Source organism: Ambystoma mexicanum, chromosome 2p, assembly GCF_040938575.1.
Source record: "Ambystoma mexicanum isolate Mex_15411 chromosome 2p, UKY_AmexF1_1, whole genome shotgun sequence".
NCBI classification, from domain to species: domain Eukaryota; kingdom Metazoa; phylum Chordata; class Amphibia; order Caudata; family Ambystomatidae; genus Ambystoma; species Ambystoma mexicanum.
This window is the reverse complement of record NC_090923.1, coordinates 447258121-447286017: the sequence shown is the minus strand read 5'-3', so window position 1 is coordinate 447286017 and position 27897 is coordinate 447258121. Positions and strand designations below refer to the sequence as shown.

Here is a 27897-nt window from a genome sequence, read left to right as displayed (position 1 = left end):
GAGTTGTTTCCTCTAGCTTTTGGGCTTAGGCTGGGTTGCCCCTTTGGGGTTCCCTGTTAATTTCTCTTTAATGTACTCTGGTGAACTACTGTTGGGGTAAAGAGGGATTTTCATCCACTTTACATTTTATATAGTGAGCCAGCACACACCAACCTATGCAGAGTGCTGGGGGATACAATGTATCCCCTTCCCCTTGCTTACCTGTAACAGTTTTGTTACAATTGCAAGTTTACTTGAACGTCTGGTGGCAGTGGTTTTTCCTTACTGACTTTTTAGTCTTATTACTCGCAGGCTGTTAATTCAGCCTCAGTAATACACAGAACGGCCACCATTCTGCTAGAATGGTGCATTCCTTCTTTGTTGCCATTTTAAGTATCCTTGTGGTTTGAGGTCTTCCCCTGCCGTTCTAGGTGGGAACGACCTTGGTGGAAGTTTTGTTTTTGGCGGGAATACTTTGTATTCCCATCCCAGACTGAGTGTCTGAAAAGGCAGGAATAGAGGGACGACTCCAAACCCCTGCAGCCTTTGTCTTTTTCCTTGCTTGAAAGGAACCAGGTCCCAGTGGGGGAGCTGGCTCTCCTGATTGGACAGCCACACCGCCCCTTTCTGTAAACTGCATGGAGGGATTGCAGAAGTTGTGCTTTAGTTCCTGATTCCTGATAAATACTTTGAACCTGGGAGCTGCTGACAAATTGACTACTGTAGCTAAAACCGAAGAAGGAGATGAAGTACAGATATCTGTAGCAATTTCCAGCGGCCGGGAGCCTGCTGTGTAACCATAGCCTGATGCAACCCTTCCTTCCAATAAACCTTGGGATCCCAAACACGTCTACTCTTATCCAGAGGCTGGTGAGATCCACTAGTCTCAAGAAAACCTGCATTTTGAGTCATGCCATGACGGGCTGAGACCTTACTGGGCTGCAAACCAGCAATACCCGGAAACCTTGTGCTAGTGTGCGGTGCATGGTCTTCTGAAGTCTGAATCTCGCTGAAACTTTGGACTCCTGCTGGATGTCCAGAGACACAATTTGAATCCCTGAATTTCCCTCACCTGAGTGCAGGACAGAAAGTGAAGAGAATCCGACCAGCAATATTCGGTCTTTATCTGTCTGCTGTAAAAAGGTGCCAAATCCACAGAGCCATAACAATCTCCGAAGAAACCTTAGCTGGAAGCCTCCTCTGACGACTGCTGCTGCAAGTTCCTGATCAGTTATTTCGTCTCCAGATCAAGAATCCAGGGACTGGGTCCTGTGCTGCTGCATCCTGAAAGTATCCACCCCGAAGCACTTGTTTTCTCCTAAGGTACTTTGCGGGCTTGGGTAATACTTACTTTAAGTCTGTTGTGCATCCTGTGAGACTGAGTGGGAGATTTGTGCGGTTGGGAGTTTGCCCATAGCATATGCCCAGGCCTTATGCTGGAACACATATATGGAGAAATCTGTTAAGTCCCTGAACACTTTAAACTAACTGTGTAGCTAATACTTGTTTAAAGAAGATATCCTCTGCAACTTTGACTTACCTACAAATGAACCCTATTTCAACCTGCTTACAGCCGACACCTACACCACTGGGGTCCCTCTTCTGCCTCTGAGAGAACTCGTGCAATACACTAGGGAAGGGCTGGATAACAAAAGGTTCCTGCCTTATAAGTATAACGAGTGTAAAAGTACTTATTTGCTAAAGAGGTTAGTGTAGCAACTGTATCTCTGTGAAAGATGTTAGAGTGTCACTAAGTGTATGCTTACCTTTGAGTTGCATTCTGCTCCTATAAAAAGTACACTTCGAATGGCGTTTCTCCCCTTCTAAAAAGTAATACGTGTTGGTACTGTTTTATCATTGCTTAACTGAATGAGTGTAAAAGCTTACCAATAGGGTTTACCTGCCTTGAAATACATTGTGTCTTAAAGTGTAACATTGGAATTTGCTTTCACTGGTTTGCTTTATGCAGATTCTAAAACAGTCTAAAATAGCTGGAGGCTTCCTTAAAAAGTATTTAAGTCTTACTAACCTTAATTAGCTGCTGCTCTTCTAATCTTGTAACCCTGGTTTGTGCTTCCCTTAATTGCTTTGGTGCTATTCTAAAATAGTTTCATAAAGTTCTTACCATACAAACTGTATTATACACTTCTTATAAGTATGCTGGGTTCATCTAGTTATTAGATAAACTATAGCTATGTGCCAATAGGTCAATTGTTTACCTTGAAATACATTGTGTCTTAAAGTGTAATCAAGTGTTGCTTTCCCTGATTTGCTTAGTGCATTCTAAATTAGTTATGGAGTTTCTTACCTATCATTGAGTAGCTTGAGCCCCGTCCAGAAAGTATGAGTTGTTTTACTAGCTCAGAACGGAGTTCTAAAACGTAGTGTTGCAAGGTACATACTTGCAACAGCGTTGGTTTATTATGTGATTTCGAAAAACGTAGTCTCACTGCATGACTGGGTCAACTACCTTTGAAATACTGATAATCTAAAAGTATATGTAACCTGGTCTTATTCCCTCAAGAATAGTATCTTACTATCCTGAATGTATAAGCTTAGGTTTCACTCCTCTTGACTTGGTTCTTGCTCCCCTAAATAAGGTTATACCTGGGTACCATAGGTATTGAGTTGGTTTTTATGATGGTGATTATATGATGTGGATAGTACTTAACCAAGAATTATCTTGGTTTACTTGTATCTGAGTGGAAACTAAAACAAATCTTACTTGTATTTTTTTTTTTTTTTTTTTTTTAATTGTATAACACAATTTTTACAAAAAATTTTTTACAAAATTGGAAAGGGGAAAGGAAGAAGAAATAGAGAGATCCCCACATTAACTGATCCAGATTCCCTGCAAAGACATTCTTTGTCCAGAGCCCCAAGCATCTGAAAGTTCCCCGAAAGGCTCTGTCAGATCAATTCTTTTTCGAATCTAATTCAAATTCAAAATTCAAAGTCAGAGTCAGCTTCCCCCCCGGAGAAGTTAGTGAGGACGCCCAGCTGAAGATCCTACACACATAACTACCGTCAGGTAAGCAGTTTAATCTCTCGGAAAAAGCCCACCACCGCAATCACCCAAGTGGTCTTCATCCCACTAAGAAGCCGACACCACCATTCCTCTTCATCATAGACATGTAGATTTTTGAACAAGTGCCCCAAATGTCTCAGGCGAGGACCCGTGACTCCTAAGCAGTTTAGCAGGAGATATCTTATGGTTTCTGCCATCTCTAGCTTCCTGCAGAATCTGCAAACTTCATCCGATACCAAATTTCTTCGGAATAGGACTTCCCTTGTGTGAAGGATGTTCAGACGGATTCTTAAGAAGTTCACCCTGAAAGTGGGGATCAGGCCCTTTTAACAAGTAAGGCTTAAGTTTGTTCACTTTAGTCAGCTGTGGAGGCAAATCTGTGAACAATTTTGATGCGGCTGCTTTTTCCAAAGTATCAATCCAATCTTGCTGTAATAGACGCAGTTTGAACTTAGAAGGGTTGTATGTTAATTCGTCTTTACAGCTTCCCACGCCCTCTAGGATTGAGTCGATCTTTTCCGCCCATTTTGTTAACGTTTTGCATGTTCCCGACTGAATTTCTTGCTGAATTTCTTGCATGATCAGTGGGGAGCTTGGGAGTAGAGACTTTCGAAATAGCATAACTTCGTTGCGGGTCACAATGGAGGTCAAGGATTGTAAAGAAAGTTCCCTTCTTAATAACACAATTGGTAGCGAGTCAGGAAGATTAAGAACCTTTCTCCAATAGAATCCTTCCAGTTTAGACCAAAAGGATGTTGGAAGGTTCGGTAAAGCTTCTGCCCCATAAGTGAGCGTTGGAATTACTTTGGACTTGTAGAAAGTCACCACTGGCGCCATGGTGAATTTTCCATATTTTTTCAATATTGCCCGAGATTGTGAAACAAGCAGTCTCGCTTTGGACATGATGCTCTCCTGCATCGCTGTTTCCTTACTATTCTTGTTGATAACGCCCAGGTATTTGAAGCTGTCCACCAGTTCGATTTTAGTGTTGTTTATCACCCATGTGAATTTCTCCAACTTCCTTTCCACCCAAAATCATGATCTTAGTCTTTTCCAAATTCATCAAAAGATTGTTTTCCTTCAAGTAGGAGTCGAGGTTATTTATCTGCCTCTGGAGGCCGATCGGGGTTACGTCAAGGAGTATTATGTCGTCCGCGTATAGTAGGCATGAGATTTTGCTTGATCCCAGTGTAGGAGGGAACGTCCGGACTCTGGCTTCATACTCTTTGAAGTCGGCCGTGTATGCGTTGTACAGGGCGGGGGCTAAGGGGCATCCCTGCTTTACCCCTCTTACCGTTTTCATCCAGGAAGATAAGAGGCCTTGGTTGTTCAATCGGACACATATTGTGGTGTCCGTATACAAGGCCTTTATGGGCTCCAGTATCCTTGGGGGACAGGCGTGAAGTTGTAGTTTTGCCCAAAGACGTTGCCTGTCTACCCGATCGAATGCCTGCACCAGGTCGATAAATGCCATGTAGATCTTCGGACTGCCCTCGAACACTTTAGCTTTAAGTATGCTCACCGCCAAGATGTTAACCGTAGTTCCAACGTTTTTCACGAAACCCGCCTGGAAGGGATCCGACAGGCCAGTCACGGAGATCCAATTGCTAAAATTATCCAGGACTAAGGCACCGAAAAGTTTTCCTATGGAATCAAGTAACGCGATAGGGCGGTAATGTGCAGGATTATCTTTTAGCTCCCTTTTTAAAAATGGGAACCAGGATCGCTTTTTTCCATGATGCAGGAATGGTCGAGAATCTTACACAGTTTGAAAATACCTCCTTGATGAAGGGTGCCCAGAATTCCAATTTGTCTTTTATGTCAAAATTGGTTATTCCATCCGGGCCTGCCGCTCTGGAACCATTAAGATGTGTTAATTTACTTTTGATTGTGAACAGGTCCAGAGGGATTTCCCATCGATCCCCAAAACTAGAGGCTTCGCTCTCTTTATCCTTATCCGGAATTCCGTAAAGATTTTCAAAGTGGGATATCCATGTCTTTTCACCAATCGAGTTTTGCAGTGCCTGCTTCACTAATTTAGAATTGCCCTTAATTAGTGACCAGAAATCGCGTGCCTTATGACCACTGATAGCGCGCAGCATGTTTTCCGCGTCTGCCTGGATCCTATTTGCTTTTGTTGACTTCAGCCAAGCTTTATAAGTTTTTACTGCCGTAGTAGCTTCTGCCTTCTTGCTTAAGGACATTGATTTTGCGGCCTCCCGTTGCAATTTTCTGACCCCCTTTCTTCAGGCTACTAACTGTTCATTATATGTATGGAGTGGAACCTTATTTCCCTGTTTCGACACTCCTTTTTTCCGTTGGTATACTGTCAGAAGGGGGGAATATTCGATCCGATTTGCCGGGCATAAATGATCAACCAGTTTATGTGCCTTCTATTGGGTGGTTATATTGGCAATAGCTACTTCTGACAATCTCAGCCTGATCCCGCTCTGATTTACTGCCAGGTTCTGAGCATCAAAAACCGCCTCTCTTCTCCGTGAGTGCCACGAGAAGGTAAGCAAGTTATGATCACTATGCTGTGTCCTGGTGATTATAAAGGATGTGAGCAGCGGCAGTAGGCTCCTCGAAACCTGAATATAATCTATTATTGCTGCTTGATCCACTCTCTCCCAAGATGGAATCATTTTGAGCGCCTTCACTTCCTTTTGCTTGAGGATGTGCATCTCTCTTGCTTTTAAAAGATTGTGCCACCTATTATTTCTACTTTGGAGCACGTTAGAGTAAAGAGTTAGGTCGATATTCAGGTCTCCTGCGATGATCACGTCGCTGGAATTAGATGTTATCAGGAAGTCATCTATTAGTGTCTCAATTTGAGCTAGGAAGTAGTCGTTAGTCACTCGCTTTGGGTTCCAGTAGGCGTTGATCAAAAGGATCTCTGTACTTTGATTAAGCTCCAAGGAACCTTCCCTCCTTTCCCACTCCAAGAGCGTCGCCAGAATGAATTCCGAAGCCAAAAGTGTCTTTGACAATGATAAGCCTGAGCCCACTCTTATGGCAGTAATAATCCCAGATCTTGGTCTGCCTCTCTCACTTCTATGGGCAGGTGAGTGTGCCATTTGAAAACCGTCCAGCGTGGGAGGCTCGATTAGCCATGTTTCCTGCAAGCATAAGGCGTCGAAGCTCCCAAAGTTGACGTCTGATGTAACAGTTAAGTGGGCGAATCCTCTGGTGTTCCACGATCCCAATTTCAGCGACACCTCTGGGGGTTCCAAGGGAACCGATACCTTCGTGAAGGAAACGCTGGAAGGACCCTCTAGTGGCTACTGCTTGCTGACTAGGGGATTCGTGGAGTCCAAGCTGTATCTCCTTCCCTCCACTATAGGGTCAATTTTTTCAAATAGACTTCTGCCCTGCTTCATTGTCTCATCTATTTGTTCCACACGTTGAAAGGTTCTGTGAGTTACATTACGTGTCGAGTGAGATGCCGGAAAGAGAGACCCCTCTCTAAGCTCGATCTCCTTTTCGCATCCCGACGAGTGTTCGAAATATTAGATTCTCGCCGGGACCTGTTTTCAACATATTTACTGAAAGCTTGTTCCCCGGTAGGAGTCTTGTGAGGCCGCAAGCCTCGAACAGGTTCCTGCTGTCTAGATAGAGAGTAAGACCGCTCCTGCAGGGACAGCGTCGAAGTTTTGCCCTCCACCGCATATGACAGGTCGAAACCAAGATTGTACAATTTGGCTCTTGCTTTCCAGATTTGATCTTGAATATAATTCGATCCTATATGTAGGAACGAACTGTCTTTTCTTCCGTTAGGATTCGGTTCCAAGATTTTTATGTCTTTTGTGACATCGATATTAGACAACCGACTCTCCTGGAACAGTTTGAATAGAGCCTTACGGTTCAGTGTCCAGCTATCCTGTCTTTCAAATATTCTTTGCAATTTGAAGGTTCTTGTCATCATTTTCCTTTGCCTAGGCGAGGGAGAATGATTAGTTCGAAAGGCTCCAGCGGCTCGCCGCCCTGTTGATCCCGACAGTGCGTGAACCTTGGTTCTGTAGCGGCATTTGGATTTGTCCATAGGAGGGCTCCTGTCCTTTTTTCTGTCATGTTGAACCCAAGGGTTTTTTACCCCGGGAGAGCGTGATCTTTACTGTGGGTCTCGGGGGTGAACTTCGTCTTGATTTCTCCCAAAGGGCCCCTTACCCCGCGCTTGTCTCAGCTTCCTACTTGCTCTTTTCTGTGGCAGAGAGGTTTTTTCTAATGCTCTCGGCGAGGTCGAGGGAGAATCAAGGAGCAGGGCTTTTGATTTCGGTTCGTCCGATTCTCTGTTGTCGCGACCTTTGGGTTTTTTTCTTTTTTGATTCAGCGCTAGCAGAGTTTCTGATTCTGATTCCTCGACCGTGTATGTACTCATATTCATTAGGTCAATTGAGTTACAAGAATCCTCTCGCGAACTCTCTGGGCTCCGTGTAACAAGCTGCGTCTTATCCGGGGGTTTTAATTTGAAGACTTGGCGATTTTGTGTCGGTGGAGTTGGTTTACCTTGGTTACTTGGACCTCTACTCTCTGCTTTGTCTTTTTGTGCGGGCTTTTGAGGGGGCTTGTGTTTTGAAGCCTTTTTGCCCTTGCAGACCGGTTCACTTTGGCCTTTATGTTGAAATATTTCAAAGGTGGACGGGATTTTCATTTTGGAGAAGTCTATTGGTTTCGTAGTTGATTGGATCGCTGCACCTTCTGGTAGGGTAAAAGCCACTGATCCATTTTTCCTTCCTGGTTTGTCAGTCGATCCGTTCAAAGGCAGACCTCCCTTTATACTTTGCTCCGTCTGTACTACACATTTTGCCAAAGGTAGGGGTCTGTCGATTGGCCGAATGCCCGCCTCTATCTCCCGGATAGACTCCAGACCTCTCATGTCATCGCCTTTGTGCTGTTGAAAAGCAGTAATGAACCCCTCCAGGAAGTTCAGTTTTGTGTGCATATGTGCGATCAGAGTGGTTTGGTCTTTTAAAGTGTCGCTGATGGCTTCATATAATTTCCCGAATGGGGCCAACGCGATAGTGACTGTAGATAGAATAGTCATGAGATCCTCTTTTTTCGAGGGGATTTCAGTCTCTTGGCTAGCAGGAGATTCGCCTTGACATCTGGGGGAGTGTCGAAAAGCCACGATCTTTGTGGTGGCCCAAGCTTTTATCATACTGAGGGCCCTCCCCTCCAGAGTGCTGTTCCGTGCTGGTCTCCAAAGATCGAGGATAAGAGGGCACAGTCACTTTATGTAGCGCAGGGAAACCGCTTATCAATGCCGGGACTGGGTATATCTCCCCCGCTAGGGTACGTGACAATCCCAATCCCTCTACTTGGTTATCCATGCAGGGTGGGGTGCCAGTAATCAAGGTGGCACTTCCCAAAGTCCCCCTTTCTACATGGGCTAGCTCGGCGTTCAGCTGAGGAGAAACAGTCCTCTTGTTCAACAGGACGTGGGTTCCAGCGCTCTTAACAAGTTCTGTGGGATCTCTCCCCGTTACAGCTTCTACTCCCATGTTTATTATATTGGGGGTCCGACTCCCTTGAGCGGTTAAGTGCGGAGCATTGTTAATCAATTTCTCCGACAAGGCAGTCGAGTCGACAGGAAGGTTCAGGTTTGAGAGGTGCATGGCTCTATCTTCAACTATGGCCAAGAGTTCTGCATCTGATACATCTTGGTAACCTTCGCCCTCCATTCGTATTTTTTTTCCAAAAAACTCTTTCAGAGTTGACATACAGTGAGGGATTGATTGTTTTTCCCCCCCACCTGTCCTCTTTTATACGGAGGCTTGGCCCTCACCGTCCTACGGGAGGACATCTTGTGACTATCTCCCGAAGATTTCGGCAAGTTGTTCAGAGTCTGTTTAGCATTTGCGGTTACATCAACCGCATTAGGCTCGACTGGGGGGGGGATATTGGATAAAAATGGGAGTAGTTTCACTGAGCTGGAGCTGGGCTTCGGCATTACAACCCGAGAAGGGGGAGCTAAGACTTGGCCATCCCCCTCTTCCAGGGCAATCCCCCCAACCGCCTGTTTTCTTCCCTTCTCTCCTCAACCGCCAGATCGCACGACGAATGGGGAGAAGAAGTTGGGTCTTCTAGTCCCGGCGGTGTTCGTAAGTCCTCCACTTCCTCCACTCCCTCTGTATTGTATACCATGATCACTACCCGCTCCCCCGAAAGTGAAAGCGGGATTGGATCAGTCCGGGGTGTTTTCTTATCGCCCGTGCGCATTGCTTGCTCCACAAGGGAGTCTAAAATGCGGGGCGGAATCTGACTGCCCCCCCCCCCTCCGCGTCCCGTGTAGAGGTCATAGGTTGTTCGGTCGCGGTCTCTTGCGCTCCCTCACCACACAGTGAGATCGACTCCGAGTTTATCGGGCTACCCCACCTTGTTTCTGGACCTTGGACCTCCTTATGAGGTAAAGGTGAGGGAGGTGTGTAGGGAGTCGCGGGACACGTTGTTACTAGTGTCATATCTTGAGGAGAAATCAGTTTATTTTCTGCAGTTAACGCTGTCAAAGACGGCGTACCATCCGAGCCCAAGGATTCGATCGGGAGAAACATAGTCACTTACTTCGTTTGGCTCGGCTGAACGGGTTGAGTTTGGCTGTATTACTTTACCCGCGTGTTTAATGCGGGAGATCCGTTAAAGCCTCTGAGTAGCCAACTGCTCCACGGTTTCCGGTGAAGTTACGTAGTCCTTGTTATGGGACGGCGGCTGGCGAGGTTTGCCATTTCTTAGCAAGCGCTTGTCCTGATCGTCCTGATCTTCCAGCCCAAATTTCAGCTTTACGGATTCGTCCCGGGCTGCCATCCTCCGGGCCTGAAGAGCAGGGGATCAATGTAGTAAGTGTCTCGGTGTTGAAATCAGTGCGCAGTCGCGCGGGCCCGCGGACTGCTGACTGCCCTTGTCAGTCCCTTTGCGGTCCGCTTCGCGGGGAACTGAGGGTAAGTAAGGTGGAGGGCTCGGGACACGCCTCTGAGCACACACCTCCAACGATGAAACAGGAAAAAACACTCGATCTCCAGCACAGCGTGCTGGTACTGCTGACTGCCCTTGTCAGTCCCTTTTAAATATCCACTTTATTTTTACAATACATAGTTTGTTTCTCTTTGGACCATATGTATAATACAATTTCTTTGTACCAAGTTACAGCCCTCTCCCCCTCCTAAGATAGGTGTTAGGGAGAATTCTCATTTCTGTGCTAATTCCCATCAACCTTAGAGACCCCCAGCTTTTTTGCTGGACTTTGGGACTTTTTCATTTTTATCCTGGAGTGTGAGACAGGCCTTTTTCTCACTCATGTATTTTGATCTGATTTGGATTCTGTATTTCCTTTGTGTTTGGAGTCTGACAAACTCTATGTGCATCTACTTTTTGTATGGCGAGACACAGCACCCTCAGTGCAGTGTCAGAGAAGTCCTTTGGATTTCTCATAAGGTTTAAATAGCTTCTCTTGGGTGAACTACTGTTCCCAAGAGTAGTAAAGTGAAATTGACTTTACTTACCTTTTTCCTATGTAGGTCCATCACACCCCAGCGTATGTAGAGTGCTGGGGGCGTTACTTAGTAGCCCCTTTTCGTACCTACTCATGTAAAGAATGTTATGTTACCCTCACTACTTTTTAATGGCTGGTGGCAGTGGTTTAATTTTCCTACCATTGTACTTTTCTACCGCAGGCTGAATCCTCCGCTGCAGTATAGCGCCCATGGGTGACCATTGTGTCAAAATGGCCCCAGTCTTATTTTTTCACCATTTGTTTGTGGATCTTTCTTGGGTTTTACTCTGTACGCCAAACCAGGTTTAACCCTTTTGCTCGTTTTGCCTTTGGCGGGCTACAGTACTGAAACCCGCCTCTTCTTCTTGAACAAAAGACTGAGTCGACCACTGGACGAAACATCCGACAAATGAATCGTGAAGAGAAGCTTTCTGCATCCTCCTGGACCATTGACCTGCCTGGTGAAGCCCTGCTGCTGTACTCAAACTGCTTTTCCCAATTGACTGGAGAAGCTCCGGAAAGGACTTCTTCTTCCCTTGGGTTGGTGGGACCAACTAACCCCAAAATGAACTTTGCTGGAAGACCTTCCCCAACTGCTGTACTTCTTTGCTGCTGCTGGAACCGAGTGCCAAGGGGTCAAGAAATTTGTAGTCGAGTGCATCGTCTTTAAGCCAGACCAATGCTCCAGGAAGATCCTGAGGACCCTCCCGAAGCAGTACGACCCTAGCTAGTCACCTCATCAGAGTGCTGGACTCAAGGAGTGAAGGAAGCCCATCAATTGTCCAACATCCGCGGTAGAGCTATCTGCCGGTTGCTGAAACCGCAAAGTGCCGCTGAACTGAAAAGAGCCTGTAGCCGCCGACGACCTTCGAACTGCAGTGCAGGAGTCCTCTAGGACGTCCTCCCTCTTGTCCCGATGACTGAGGCCCAGGATCTACAACCAGATCAGAAGCCAGCTGGATCCTCTTCTTTTAACCTAAGGTACTGTGCTGACAAGGGGTACTTACCTCTTTTTTTGTCTTTAGCTTGCATTATCTCACTTGAGACTTGCAGTAGCTGCTTTTGGAAGAGTTGATCTCAGCTCTGACTTCCACAAGCCTAACCGCTTGTGTCCCAACAGTGATCATCTACAAACTCTCTAACTTTGTGCACGACATTTGTGCTATCCAAGTGTTTCAGCTCCATAGACATTGTTGTTCAAACTGACTTTGGTTGTCCTGGCTCCCTGCAGACTCTTCTGACCCATTGACTTTGATTCTAACTTTCCCTGATAGGTGATACATTGGTTTTACTGATATTGCTGGGAAAGATTCTATCTTTACTTCATTGGGAGATAAATGCTCACATGCTCTGAGAACCTGTTACCTTTTTCCTTCCCTAACCTTTTCCTTTTCCACAACCTCAGGTCGACCAAGTGCAAAGAGTGATATATAAAAGCCAATGCTGGCCTAGTAATTGAAGTCCCCTTGGTGTAGGAAGTGTGTATGAAGCATCTCTAAAGAGTATCTACTTGCATATCTTGATTCTGAGAATGTGTTTTGAAGTTTAATTTATTGTTGCACTTTGCCCTTTTTAAAGAAGGCTTATTTAAAACTGACAGTTAAATAATTATTTTACTAGAAAACCTTGAGTGTAAGTGTTTGAATACTTTTATGTGTGGATGTCAATGCTACAGCGCTACAGCTCACATTTACCCCTCTTGAGAGAAGTTTGGCTGCTCAGTCACTCTACCAATTTGTGTAGTACAGACCTATTCCAATAGGTGGGTTGCCTAATACCAAGAGGAAAAGACTGGTCTAGTCTCCCACAGGGTTACTGCATACAATCTTGCATAACAATAAGCCTGGCTGCTCTGTCCATGCTACCAACATTCCCAGGTGGTACAGACTTTTAATAAGAGTGGAGCTTATGTATTGTCTCAGATGTATGGTTTCATGAAGCCATTAGTTGGACTTTAGAAAAACTGTTCTTACAACAACTATCATGAGTGATCATTAAATTGACAACTTGTGCCTCGAGGAAATGTGTGGGCCTTTCAAATTCTGTCCCAATGTGGGTAATTCATGCATGAAATGGCCTTTTCCCACTGGAGATCTCGGGCCCGAAATCTTTCGCAAACAGGCAGAAGAGAGGACATTGTAACCCCCACTGATCCAATTCTTGGTTAGTTGTATGGCAGAGTTTAGTCCGGCTTAAAATGCTGTGTGTAATGAAAGGACTGACGCTCAGAGACTAATGGTGGGGCAAATGTAGCCATGTCAAGGAATTCAAAGGCTACTGTAGCTTGAGGTGTTCCATCCAGGTAAAAACCAGGCTTGGCCACAATTGAAACTACCTGATAGATCGCTGTATATTCATGAAATGTTAAATCGGACAACAGCCAACCATTAAGTATAGTATTGACTGCCCAAAATATAAGCGTTTGTACTGCCCAAGGTTCCTGGAAGATAGTCGAAGTATCATTAGATTCTGCCTGTTTTTCCCAGGCAGACCCTTCTACTCCCTATATACAGAAGCGGGAGGCATATGAACAAGGCAAAGTTCCTGTGATTGATCGATTAATAGGTGCTGATTATTTTGAGTGCTGGGTTGATGTGGCTATGTCATTTAAATGCGCGGCAAGCTTTGGAATGCGCTTACCGTTTTAACGTGATTATGCTTCATTTTGTTAGTGTTTGTGGCTTAACTGTGCTTGGTATTAGGTTAAGGTTGGCTTTAGATGTGGATTTCTTTTGGTACAAAAGGTGCGATTTGATCAGGAGTAGCTGTAGGAAATTGTTCACTGCTAATGGTGTTTTTAAATAAACTGCGTACCTTGGTGTGTAATAGCAGTGATTCATCAGAGGGTGGGGTGTGCACAGGTAATTAACTGTTGGATGAAGATGCGTTCTGCGTCACTTGAGAATCCTCTAATTCTGCATTTAAGACTATAATTGACAATGTTCTGCCACCTTGCACACCACATACTCTTGGACAGTGTGTTGGGTAAGCTTTTCATAGTAATGATAAATCTTCCTTACCTGGGTCAACCCCAGAACTTTTAGATTTTACTGGTGGATTATCTTACATTATACCTCTTTGTGGGAACCTTTTCCCACACTCACATAATCTTTTACTCTTTTTATGGGTGTCCTTTTTAAGACTCTCCATAGTGTCTTTTAAAAGTTATCCTCTTTGACAACATTTTGGCAATACGTGCCTGTTGTTGCTGGGTTGCACTAGGGGCTTCCCTTTAAACTTTCTCTGGCTAACGTAACTACTACAGTTCCCAAGGGTAGAAAGGATCTTTGGATCCCTTTTACATTTTATTGAGAGACCCGCACCCCCCACCTTATGTGGAGTGCTGGGGAGATACAGAGTATCCCCTTTCTCATTTTAAATGTAACATTTATGTTACAAGGACAAACTTACCTTCCGTGGCTGGTGGCAGTGATGCCTTTTATTACTTTGGTGCCCCTTTACTTTGGGCTGTCTCCACAGCCCCCGTTAAAGGCACCCATGGGTGCTAATTTTACCAAAATGGCTTCTGTCTTGTTTTTTTCACCATTTTAGTGTTCCTTGTCTTCTTGTTCCTTCCCCTGACATCCATGGCTGGAAATTCCTTTGTGTGATTTTTATGTTCGGCGGGCTCCAGAGTGTCTGTGAAGGCAGGAAGCGAGGGAGGAGTCCAAGACTTTGCAGCCCGGTGTCTTTCAGCCCGAGTGCGAGATTCCAGTTCAAAGGATTGCCAAACCTCCAAGTTTGAATGCTGCAAGGCTGTTTGATTGGTTGGATTCCTGCATAAAAGTCCAAATCTGGAAGCTGAAGAGGTAGTCGACCATTTGAACCAAAACCAAAGCGGAAGATGAAGGATTTGTGGCTGGAATGATTTCCACCGACTGGAGAGCCTGCTGTTTAACCAGAGCCTGCTGTAGCCCTTCTTTCAAATCGACCTATGAACGACGACCTCGGCCCAGAGCCTGGTGAGACCCACTAGACTCAACACGTTTAACTTACTTGCAAAAGAAGTTGGTTGGTAGCTGTATCTCTGGGAGTGAACAGTTACAAAAGTTATTACTTAAATGTTCTGCCCTTATGGAAAGTGTATATATGATTATTTTATTTAGAAATGTTTTTCCATTCTGGAAAGTATATGTATTATATTTCTTTCCCTAAAAACTGTTTCGCCATTCTAACAGAAAGTAAATGTAAGGTTATATTACTCACCTGTGATTTGGTTGTGCCTCTTCCCAAAAGTAATGCTGTTGGAACTATTTCTTTCAGAAAATTAGTGTGCAAGTTTCCCAACTGGGTCTTGCTTCCTCTGACTTGCTGTTAACCTGTCCAGAATAAGACTGCATTAGGTTTTACCTACCTAGAATAACTGAGTCATGTAACACTGGGTTTTTCTTTCCCTGGTCTGTTTTAGATGGACACAAAGGGCCTCATTACACGGAAGGCGGTGAGCCATGGCGCTATTAGCGCCATGGCTCATGCCGGTAAAATAACGGCACCGCCTTGGCGGAAAGGGGATTTACCGCCCCATTCTAAGGTTGGAGGGGCGGTAAATCCCCCTTCCGCCATTGCCCTTCCCCATTCCCATTTCTGCCCCATAGGGCTCTATGGGAACTGGGAAGGCGCTAATTACGGCACCGCAATTTTGCGGTGCTGTAATTAGCTCCGAAGTCCCTTAGCGGGTTGGTTTTTAACGCCTGCAAAAAGCAGGCGTTAAAGCACCAACCCGCTAAGGGACCTCGTAGTAAGGCGGTAATGGTTAACGGTCACTGTTACCATTAACGGTGGCCGTTAACCATTACCGCCTTCCGTGTAATGAGGCCCAAAGAGTCTTAGGTTTACACCTGCCTTTAAGTTGCTTATAGCTCCCGTAAAAAGTGTATGGGTTTTACTTACCTTGAGTATAAATGTTATCCTACAATAAGATAGTTATTGCTTCCCTTAGTCTGTGAAGTGAAAAGCAACTGTAATTGAATATTACACCCCAAGGTCCAACTCCCCTGGAATAACTGTTATCCTGAATCAGAGTTATAGGTTTATACTGTTACTAGAATTTCTTTCACTAGATCTGAAAATGATATTGTCCAGTTGATATTACTGTGATTTTTTTTGTTTGTTTTTTTGTTTGCTGAGCGTTATGGTACAACTCATAGGGTCTGCTACTATGGTATTACTGAAAGAAAGCTAAAAGTAACTAGTGGTTTCGACTTCCCTAGAACTCCTATTGGGTGTTCCAAATAGTTATAGGCCTTGGTCTGTGTATCTTGAAGCAGTGTGTTTTTATAATTGTGCTTATATATAATGTGATAGTACTTCTTTCCCCCAAGATTTATCTGGGCCTACTTGTATTTAAATATTTTTTTAAATTTACAATACATATTGTTTCAGTGTTTCTTTGGACCATTTGTATTATGTCATTTGTACTGATTCTGCAACCCGCTCTCCCTCCTAAGATAAGGCTGGCTTCTCTATCTACGCTACCATGAACTTGGGTGGTAGTATTATATTAAGAGTTGAGTCTTGTACTGTCTCAGTTGAATGGTTTTACTAAGTCGTTAGGACTTCAGAAAAGCTGTCCTAACACACTAGTGCCCAAATTTTCTTATAACTGGTTCTCTATATTTGGTTAATGTAACAAAGATGATCTGTGGTGTTTATGAATTCTGACACCAATAATGTTAAATGTGTTATTTAAAACCATTTATGGAATAAAGTGTATTCCACATGTTTTTTTTTTTCTTTATTTTAATCAGATGTCACTCTTAAACTATGAAGATGGTGCTTTGGATCCTAGTTCTATCATTCCTTTGATAGATGGAGGAACTGAAGGATTTAAAGGGAATGCTCGAGTTATTCTCCCTGGCATGACTGCTTGTGTGGAATGCACACTTGAACTTTATCCACCTCAGGTATTAAAAAAAAGTTAATAAAAGGTCTTCAAGCCTTTCATCATTTAAATGTTACTACATTTATTATATACCTGGGTATCACTGATCAGGCTCTGGCTTGGCTGACCTCTTTCCTCGCTGACCAACTCTCACAGCTACAACTGGAGTACTTCCGATCTTCTATCTCCCTCTCTACCTGCGGTGTTCCCCAGGGGTCTAACCTCTCGCCCTGGCTTTTTAACCAATACCTGCCAACTCTTGCGTACTGCATCTCCATCTTCTGCTCAAACTTCCAGTGCTATGCTAACACATTTTCAGGCTTCCTTCAGCCTCCACCTCTCCTTCCCTCATCTCTGATTGCCTAATCGCCATTTAAAATTGGTGTGCTGCCAATGACCTTTGCCTAAATGCCAACAAGACTGAGATCCTCCTCATTGATACACCTTCACCATCCTTTTCCCCTCACTCTCTGGCTGGCCTCCCTTCGCCCTCCTCCTACCCCTACCTGTGAGGCGAAGAACCTCGGGGTCATCTTTGACTCTGCACTTTCCTTCTCTGCTCGCATCTCTGACGTCTATAAAAAGTCAAACTATTTATAGCCCCTCCTTTGAGGTATGCTGCCTTACCTCTCCTTCCCCCAGAAGCTCACTGCCTACCAAGCTCTGGTTCTCTCTAGGTTAGACTACTGTAACAGCCTCTTTCTAAATCTACCTGCCACAACCCTCTGCTCTTTACAAGTAATCCAGAACAGGACTGCAAGACTTGTCAATGGGCTCAAGCCCTGGGATTGTGTATCTCCAGCTCTGAAATCTCTTCATTGGCTCCCATTGGATGCAAGGATTAAATTTAAAACCCTCTGCATTGTCCACAAGGCTTTCTGGGGCCGGGTTCCAAAATACATTCAACTAGCCCTCCGTAAATACCTCCCCTCTCGAGCCATTCGCTCCTCTACCTCGAACTCCCTCAGGGTCTGTCGTTTTTTCAAAGAAACAAGCTGGTGGTAGATCACTGTCCTCTAATGGGGCCTCCTTTGGAACAGCCTCCCAACCACCCTGAAACTTGATGAGAACCATCTGTGGTTACGGAAATATCTCAAGACCTTCCTCTTCGCTTCTGCCTTTGCCCCTCCTCCCCCCTGCTGATCTGTTTCTCGCTCGGCACTGCATCTGGCAGCCCTCTGCTCATTCGGGCCCAGGTACCTGTTCACCCTGCCAACCCCTTGCAATGCCTCCGGGCCACCCTTTGCGCTGGGGTCTGTAGCTGTAACCATACAGTCCCCCTCCCACTTTCTCCTGCACTTATCAGTTATACCCTATCTGACAAATCTAGCACTTGCCACTTGCTGGCCGCTCTACCACTGTTAATCGCCTTTATTTATCTTACTTATTATTTATTCTTTTATTACCTCTGTCCCACACTTTCCCCTTATCTCCCCCCCCCTTCCATGCACGTCCCCCTTTTCCCTCTTCCATGCACTTGCGCGTTCTTAATTGTCACTGGGCCTAGTAAGATTGTTGTTTGTTTCTCCTATGATCCCCTCCCTTTGCCTGGTCACGCTCTGAAACATTTGTGTACGAGCGCGACATAAATAAAACATATCATTATGTACTTTCTCTTGCAGATTAATTTTCCTATGTGTACTATTGCGTCCATGCCACGGCTGCCGGAACATTGTATTGAATATGTACGAATATTACAGTGGCCAAAGGAACAACCATTTGGAGGTGAGCAACAAAATTATACAGGAGTATCAACGACAAACATTTTGGATCTGTTGCCTCTTTGAAACCATACATCCCATGTAATATTATATTAGAACTACTCCATCCTTAAGCAAGGTATTTTAATTGGTTTACATGTCTTTCTACTGTTTCCCACCTCTAAACCCCCCCAACCGTTTCCCAAAAATATTTAACCCTTTAACCCACCCCTAAATGCATTCACTATAAAAAATCATTAGCTATTCAATATGCTTCATTCAATATAAAAGATTTGATATAAACACTGTATACCGTTTAATTGTCCAAGTTCAGATGTTTATATATGTCAAAATTCTAAAACGTAGTACTTCATCAAAGAGCCACAACAGAAAATTGAAATAAGCAGATGTCTTTAATATACCACATAGGTAAAGATGTCCCTACAGCAATGAATCTTCAGCTTAGCTATCCTCTGCAGGCATGCGCACCTCAAATCCTTTTTTAAAGTACTTATTCAGCCTTCTTGACGCATTGGTGCAAATTTGTGTGTAGTTATGTTTAGAATTGGTACTAAGCAGTAACATACCTTTAAGCATAGGCCTTGATGAGGATTATGCCTTTTTATCAAAGTTTTTATGCAGCTCAAACTCTAGTGGTAGGAATATTCTTTTTTTTTTTTTAAACATACAAGCCTCCATATACCCTTCCCCCTACCGGAAATATTCTGTTTCCCATTGCAGGCCCACAATCGGCAAGCCTGCCTCTGGTTTCCCCCTCAAGGAGCCCAATGGAAATTGTTTTTGCCTGTTAATACGGAACCCTGATAACGTCTCAATATTGGACATTACCGCTAGAATGTAGGGTATATGCCGACTGGGGGTGTGGACATCGGCATATAGGGAGAGGACTTGTGCACGTTCATCCACCATAATCCCTGCAAACTGAAACTGGTCCCTAAGGATGTTTGCCATGGGTTCCAAGGTGAGGGCGAAGAAAATGGGGTAGAGCAGACAGCCCTGCCCTGTGCCCCTTTCTAGTTGACACCTAGTGAGACCATTTTTGCATGTTTGGGCCCAGCTCAATATCTGGAAAAGCCACTCCCACTCTACAGAATCAAACGATTTAACTGCGTCTATAATGTGGTGTAGGTAGCATAAATTGTTTTTCTTCTACGAAACCACACTGGTCGGGATGAATTAACCCCCGCCGTGTGTTTTGCCAATCTGTTGGCTAGGGTTTTGCCTAGGATTTTCCCATTTCTCCAGCATGGGGTCTGGCATGGATTCACATGCTCATGAATATTCCCTGTCGTCAGGCTGGGAATCCTTGGTAAATAAATCAGTTTGAGTTTCACTTCTGAACTGTCTTTCTACTAATAACCAATCACTGGTCTCTGGGTCATACTGCCCACAACCAATGACTGCCCTCTACCTAAGCCCCTCCTCTGGCAGCCATCTTCAGATTTTTACAGCACGTTCAAGTGTTGGGAGTCCTTGTGCTATAGCTCTCATGCTTTTACTGCGTTTTGCGATTTTTCTAAGAGTTTTACTCTATTTTTTCGGTCATTCGGCCAGGAACCCAAGTCCATTGCCTCTTGGAGCACTGTTGCGACAGGCTCCTCGTGGCCAGGGGGAGTTCAGCGTCTCCAGCACCTTCGACCACGAGCCAACCTTTAAGTTCTTCAAAGAAGAGGAAGTCGGACCATCCGGGTAAGCTTTTGGAGAAGACCCAGCCCGGCCCGACGGAGAAGGCCAAGGGGGAGCGGGGCTCTGACCCTCCCCCTAAGGTGAAGGCCGAGGACTCGGCCAGGACCACGAAGATCCAGGTGCATCAGACGAAGGCCCACACGTCCATCATAGTAGCAGGCTTGTCTCGCAAAGGGCACCAAGGCGGATTCGCAGGGCATGGCCCCTAAGTGAGGGTATCCCTGCCTGCCAGGAGGGAGTCCTCATTCCAGCCCATCGAAAAGACTTCGGAGAAGGTGATGCCCATCATTTCACCGAAACAATCTCCCCTGGTCACAGAGAGGGGGGGGCACGATAATCCTCCAGGGCGCGGACATTTCTTCAGAGGAAGAGCTCACCAGCCTCCCGGTCCTCCAGGAGGGCAGATGTGTCGAGAGCAGGCCCTACAGAGGGGGTTCCCAACGAGGGCGACGACTAAGATGATGACGAGGTGACCTACTAGGAGCAACAGGGCGGTAACGACGGAGCGGATCAGCCTAAGCCGCAAACACCCCTGTCGCCTCCACCCCAGCAACTACCTGGGGATATCTCAGTGGACATTCTTACGGCTCTGCATACCCTGTGCTCGGAAATCCAAACAAGGATGCCTTTTGTGCCGGCAGCCCGCCGGGAGCTCCGAAGCCATCGGAGGAACCACCACCCAAGAGGAAGAGAGTTCACCCCCTCCGCCTTTTCACCCCTCCCTCTACACCACCGAGGGATGACACGGAACCAGACACGACGACTGGCACTGGCACAGACGACGGCGGCCTGGGGATCTCCCGTCTCGGCCGGCCAGATCTTCACCGCCAGACGAGATTGGCTCTTTCCACGCCATGATCTCCAGGGCCTCAGAGCTGTTCCAGCTTGTCCCGGAGGAGAAGAAGAAAGAGGGTTTCCTTTACCAACGCCGGGAGGCAAAGAGGAAGACCGTACTTTCTATCCCGTTATTGGATGACATTTGGGATGAGGGGTTGTCCCTCATGAAGAACTCTTCATCGCCTCCGGCGAAGAGGGATCGCTACGAGAAGTAGTACAGGGTGCCGGACTCTGCGCCCAAGTGTTTACGGTCCCAGCCATCTCCAGACTGTGGTTTCGGCGGCAGCTAAGAAGTCGTCTTTGGGCCTCATCCTCGCCGGCGGCCTCCTCCTTCCCCCCCCGGATGGTGAGGGGAAGAAGTTGGATGCCATGGAGCGAAGAGTGATCTCATCGGCAGCAATGACCATCAAGGCCGCTAACGCCCTCGCCATCGTGGCATATTACGACAGGGAACTTTAGTTCAAGATGGCCTCCCTCCTGGATGGACTTTCCGACGACAAGCGGGCTGAGGCATTGGAGATTCTACAGGAAGGCATAGTGGCTTCGGACCACGCCATTACAGTGGCCAGGGACATTGCCGACACAGGATTCTGCCAAATGGGCAACAGCGTTTGCCTTAGTCGGTAAGGCTGGCTGAGGGCCACGAATTTCCACCAGGATGTCCAGTCGAATGTGTTGGACATGCCAATCGACAGGGACGGCATTGAAACAAGACTGAACCAGCCGTGGAGTCAGGCCCCCACCAGTGCACCCCGTGGGAAGCCGGCTGGGGAACTTCATCAGTGTGTGGAAGACCATCTCCACCGACTGTTGGGTGTCAGACGCTCTTGCCCACGGACACACCCTGGAGTTCCAACAGAAGTGTCCAAGGACACCACCAGTGGCCCGTCAGGAAAACCTCGTCCCTCAGCTGCTGCTGGAGGTACGGTCCATGTTAAAGGGGGGGCGATCAAGCTCGTCCCGAAGAGGCTCTGGGGCTCCTTAGTGTACTCTAGTTACTTCCTTGTCAGAAAGAAGACCGGCAGTTGGAGGCCCATTCTGGACCTCCGCCGTCTAAACAAGTACATAAAGTCCCAAAGGTTTTGGATGGTGACCCTTCAGCACGTGCTGGGACAGCTGGAAGAGGGGGGATTTTCTATAGCCTTACTTGGAAGATGCCTATTTTCACATCCACATACACAACGGACATCTCGTACCTACGCTTCGTGGTTCAAGGACATTACCAAACGCCTGGCCCTGGTGGCGGCGAAGCTGCGCCTACAAGGGATCCACATGTACCCGTACCTGGTCAACTGGCTCATCTGGGCGAACTCAAAGGATATTGCTGTCGACCACACGGCGAAGACAGTCCAACTCCTGACGGACCTGGGGTTCTCGATAAACTTTGCAAAGTCCTGCTTGACTCCATCGCAGGACGCACTGTTTCTGGGAGCCCGTCTCAACAGTGTCGTGCCTGTCGTCTGACGGAGGAGAGGATCGTGGCCATCTTGGGCACGGTACACCGGCTGTTGGCTCTGAAGGTCGCAAGGGTAAGATCCATCAAGTCCCTACTCGTCATGATGTCTGCATGCATTTACCTAATTCGGCTGTGCAGGCTACGGATGTGTCCGCTTCAGGAGTTCCTCAACGCCCGCTGGATACAAGTGGCAGGGAGCTTCGAGGACAAGATCACACTCGAGTTTCCGTCGAGCAATACGGTGGTGGGGAGTGTGCGCACATCTGTCTGCAGGCGCAGATTTCCAGACCCCACCACATCAGGAGACGGTCACGACGGACGCCTCCCTGGAAGCATGGGGAGCGCATTCCGAATTTTTCATGCAAGAGGCCTGTGACTACCGGAGAAGAAGTCGTTGCACATCAACGTGTTGGAGCTGCGGGCAGTGTTTTGGGCCCTCAAGTCCTTCCTTCCGTCCCTCAAGGGCAAAGTGGTACGGGTCTTCACAGACAATACCACCATGTTGTTCTACTTCTGGAAGCAGGGGAGAACCAGATCCCCGGCGCTCTCCAAAGAGGCGTAGGACCTTTGATACTGGGCTGTAGCCCAGGGGATGTTCCTCATCCCGTTTCATCTAGCAGGAGTGAAGAACACCATTGCCGCCTCTCTCAGCAGGGAGCTCCGCCCTTGCCACGAGTGGGAACCTCGGCAGGACCAAGTGGATCACCTGTTCCGCAGATGGGGCAATCCCCAGATCCATCTGTTTGTGACTGTGCCGAACACCAAGTGCCGGAGGTTTGCCAGCAGGTTTCCCCAGCCGGGGAGCATGGGTGACGCATACTCTTTCCCCTGGGACGGCCTGTTTCTGTTTGCGTTCCCTCCATTGCCGTTGCTTCTTTGACTAGTCGATCAACTCAGATGTCCCGGTGCAGGATGATCCTCGTTGCACCGGCGTGGCTGAGACAGATATGGTACCCAGACCTTCTGGACATGTCGGCATCTCCTCCAGTCAAGCTTCGGCAGACACAGATCATCCGAACAGGGAAGTAGGTGCGATTCTGCACCACGACCCAGGCTTGCTGAACCTGAAGGCGTGGCTCCTGCAGCACTAGAGTTTGGGCGCTACGATCTTCCAACGGATTGGAAGGAGGTGCTCTCCAAGGCCAGAGCTTCATCTACTCTCAAATGCTACAGGCACAAGTGGAAGAGGTTCGCTGTTTGGTGCCGTACTCAGAAGATCGACCCTCTACGAGTCACTGCTCCGCAGGTGCTCCTGTATTTGTTGTCATTGGCCAAGGCAGGACTGGCCCATGCTTCCATAAAAGTTCATCTGGCGGCCATTTCCCGCTACACCAGATCTCCTGGATAATCGTCTTTATGGTTGCATCGTTTGGTCAAGGAGTTCGTCAAAGGACTATTTCGCTCGTTCCCGCCGGTGAAGGCTCCGGCCCTGGCGTGGGTGCTCAATGTGGTGCTTACTAGGCTCATGGGTCCCCTGTTCGAGCCTATGCATTCGGTGCCACTGAAGTTTTTGTTGTGGAAAACAGCTTTTCTTGTGGCCATCACCTCTGCACGAGTGGGAGAGATCCAGGCCCTCACTTGTAAACCACCTTATTTGACATTCCACGAGACGAGGTTGGTGCTATGGACGCACCCCTCCTTCATGCCTAAGGTGCCATCGGACTTTCATCTAAATGAGCCCTTGGTTTTACCTGTATTCTTCCCGACGGCTGAGAGGACTTTGCACTCGTTGGATGTGGCTAGAGCGCTGAAGTTCTATGTAGACCGCACAAAGAGTTTTCAGAAGACGTCACAACTTTTTGTGAACTTTTGCTCTTTGAAATATGGGAAGGCCCTCTCCAAGGCTTCCATTTCCAGGTGGCCCTCCGGCTGCATTACCCATTGTCACTGGTTGGCAAACCGACCGTTTCCTGTCCGTCGGAGAGCCCATTTGACCAGAGCGATCGCTGCAACTACGGCGTTCCTGTCTGGTGTGCCCCTGCTTGCCATTGCAGGGCTGCTACGTGGAGGTCGACGCACACTGTCACAAAGTTCTACTGCATCGACAGGGATTCCAGGGAGGAGTCCAGAGTCGGCCAAGCACTGCTCTGCAACCTGTTGCTTGAAGATGAGCCTGGTGAGGAGGTAAGAGATGCTTAATGTTGAGATGCTTAATGTTGAGCCTAGCCACCTCCTGTGGTTGTGCATGTGTGTACTGCAATGTATTCTTTATTCATGAGCATGTGAATCCATGCCAGACCCCATGCTGGAGAAGGAACAAGTTAATTACCTGCAACAGTTGTTCTCCAGCATGGGTCTGGCATGGATTCACATGCGAACCCTCCCACCTACCTCTCTGCGGCTCTTCTCTTGGTCCTACTGCCACTTTACGTGCTATCAAATCTGAAGATGACTGCCAGAGGAGGGGCTTAGGTGGAGGGCAGTCATTGGCTGGGGGCAGTATGACCCAGAGATCAGTGATTGGTTGTTAGGAGAGAGATGGTTCAGAAGTGATTCCCAGCCTAACAACGGCAAATATTCATGAGCATGTGAATCCATGTCAGACCCATGCTGGAGAACAACAGTTACAGGTAAGTAACTTGTTGCATATGTATAATAGAGCGATCGGGCGGGATGACTCACACCGGTATGGGTTGTTGCTCGGTTTTGCCAGTACCACTATTAATGCTTCCTGCATGGAGTCTGATAAAGCACCCTTCTTAAAGACTTCAACCTAGTTTTATCAGTTTGAAGGTTAGGAGTTCTGCATAAGTTGCATAGAACTCTGCAGGAAGCCCATCAACCCCTGGTGTTTCCTGGTTCCCAATGAGTTCATTGGCATCCTTCTCTCCTTCTGTTATAGGGCCATCTAATTCCTCCATTGCTGCAGCTGATGGTGGCAATAGTTGGGCTTATTCTAGGATGTCCCTCATATCCTCTGTTCGGTGACGCCCCCCACTAGTGTATAAATCCTTACAGAATTCCCGAAATGCCTTATTGATATCCTGTTGCATAACTATCGCTTCCCGCTCATCAGTGACCACATCTCTCTGGCTCTGCCATTTGAGCAGCCAGGCCAGAAGCCGTTCTGCTTAATCCCCGTCCCTGTGGATTTGCTGCACATATTGAGCGTAATCATGTTTCTGATGCTTGTTAATCTGCTTAGAATCACATGCTGTGCATATAGGCCGACATCCAGTGGTAACCGCTGAGTATTGCATCTTGTCTTTCGAGAATCGAAAGGGAATGTTGACATGGGTGTGCCTGTAACACTATACCTAACGTGACGTGTAGTGTACCCAAAATCCCTCCTGCGTCAAATTCCTTTTGATTGTTTTTTTTTCCGCCCAGCTATCTGGTTGCCTTAATGCGGAGCTCTTCATAAAACATTGCGTTATTGTTACATTTCTCGACCTTTGGTCGTTTATTCTCATTGTCGCTCCTTTCGACGGTTGATTCCTGTGACACCGCCGAAGACTGCTGATGACAGAATTTCGGCAGCTGTTGATCCGGTTGGTGCTGCCGACCATGCGGCCAGGTCTTCTGGCCGGCCTGTACAGTAGGGAGAGTGGGTTCAGGGTGGTCATTCTTTTCAAGAATGCCTTTCCTTTTCCCCTCTTTGTTCCTTTGGGTTTGTCATCGCTATCACAATCCTGCGCTATGGACAGGACTCCATTTAGATTTTGTCCTTCCTGTAAGGCAAAATTTCTGTGGAAAGACGAGCAACGTCAGTGGAAAAAGTGTCTTCCTTCGATCACAGCGAGGCATCCTGTGCGGCTTATAGACTCCTACGTCCCAAGACCATTAAGGAGCGTTGTTTGAAGTGGTGGGCGACCTACGGTATGTCGCAGGCCGAACGGAATTCCACAGCCGCCGAGTCTGACGAAGAGGTTAGTGATGACCAAGGCCATTGACCTTACGGCAGGGTTCTTGATCCGTAGCGTCCATCGCCGGCCCCGATGGGCACGAGGTGAGTCCTGCTATGGGGACAATACATCCAGCAACATGGATGCACCAGATTCCCCCAGAAAGCACACAACCCACGGTTCTTCTTCGGCGATCCAGTCGAAGCGCTCCAAAGCGCCAGCGGGCAAGTCAAATACTTTGTTGGTGCCTGCTGACATTTATGATCGGCAGCCCTCCCCGCAGCAGCAGCATGCGTCCGGGCAGTCCAAAAGTAAGGGCGCTATCACCAAAACACACACAGCTGTTGAGACGCTTCAGAAGAAAGCACTGACACCGCTTAAGTCCCCGCTGGCGCCGAAATCCACCGGCTAGACCGTTACACCTCCCTGTAACTCCGAGCATCAGCAATAGTATTGCAAGGATTGCCTTAGCAGTGAAACATAAGCAACAGTCGAAAGAGACATTGAAACAGAAAGAACAGCCTAAAGACTCGTTTAAAGAAGCGTCCCGGAGCCTCGAAAGTGCTACTCCGAGAGCCCCTTGTTTTTATCTAAGACTGTAGGGGAAAAATCTCGACGCTCTAGGGGGAAAATCGTCAGGAAGACCCCTTTCCTCCCCCGGACTCCTCTGGTTCATCTTCATAGACCAGGGAGATGTTTGAGGGGTGCATGAACAGACTGGAGAAGTTTGTGGAATTCTCAAAGGTTTGCCCCCGAGAGGCCTCGTGCAGAGTTCACTTATACGCCTATGGCTAAGTTTCAGAGGACCTTTGATGCTCCTCATGAAGAAAATGGTTTTGACCTCACTGACTGAGGTTCCTGTGGAAACATACGTACAGGATTATGATCCTTTTGATGATCCTGCTGATCCCATGGAGGGTTGGAAAGATGACCCTCCGGTTGATAATCAACCTTGGGCGTCCCCTAACCCGGACCTGACACCTTGTGTATGGATTCTCCTCCTACCACACCAGTTCGTCAAGCCTCGCCTGTGGATGATCAAATGGCGTTCAATGCTATCATAAAGAAAGCGGCAGAACATTTCCAAATTGCCACACAGGAGGCAGTGCCGGATTCGGATTTGGTTGAAGACATACTAAAGGAAAAGCCTCCGGCTAGTCGGGCCATTCCATTACTGAAATCTATTACGAGGCGTCTGGCTCCTTCATTGTTAACACCAACTCAGACCAGGGTGGTTAATCCCAGGGTGGAGAAGCGGTTTCGCCCTTCTCATACCGTCCCCCTTTACATTAGGGGGCATGCCACTTTGAATTCCCTGGTAGTTACGACAATGAGGAAGAGGGCAGGGGTCCCCCTATCTACAGGTGAAACACTGCCTGATAAAGAATGCAAAATGTACACATTGGGGAAAAAAGGTTACAACTGATGTATCATTCTCCACATGCATAGCTAACACCACACTGTTGGCTAGTTATGCAGATATCCAGTGGAACCTGCTCCACGAGGGCCTTCAAGAACCTCTGCAGGCTCGTCTGCTTGCGATCGTGTCTGAGGGCAAGCAGGTCAACCATAATAATCTTTAAAATACGATGCAGAAACAGCGGCCAGTACTTTGGGCCAGGGCACCCTACTAAAACGGCACGCCTGGTTGAGGAACTCTGGGTTTAAGCCTGAAACCCAGGCATCCTTAATAAACAAACCGATTGAGGAAACCAACTTGTTCGGCAAGGCGGTGGATGAGGCACTTGAGACAGCAAAAAAGGAACAAGAGACTCAAGTCCTTGAACCAGATTATCCAAAGACCCTTCCTACACAGAGAGGGGGCGTCTCGTTCCTTTCGTGGGCAATCTCGCTCCCCTCACCCAGTCTGTTTCTGGAAACAACGGGTCCTCAGGACAAGGGTCTAACACCACCACTACGTATCCACCTAAAGGACGACGACCTGGAAAGGGTAGGGGCCGGAATGCCTCCCCTAGAG

General features: G+C 47.2%; 1 protein-coding gene across 6 annotated transcripts in view; it reads left to right on the top strand.

Annotated features, from left to right (window-relative positions):
• The window catches only part of UBA3 (ubiquitin like modifier activating enzyme 3), a 1318404-nt gene that overhangs the window by 528583 nt on the left and 761924 nt on the right, over positions 1-27897 (top strand). For all 6 annotated transcript variants that reach the window (XM_069643803.1, XM_069643802.1, XM_069643804.1 and 3 more), the window contains 2 exons: positions 16241-16396; positions 17997-18099. In XM_069643803.1, the coding sequence (XP_069499904.1) occupies positions 16241-16396; positions 17997-18099 (259 nt within the window). The remainder of the gene's footprint in view (positions 1-16240; positions 16397-17996; positions 18100-27897) is intronic.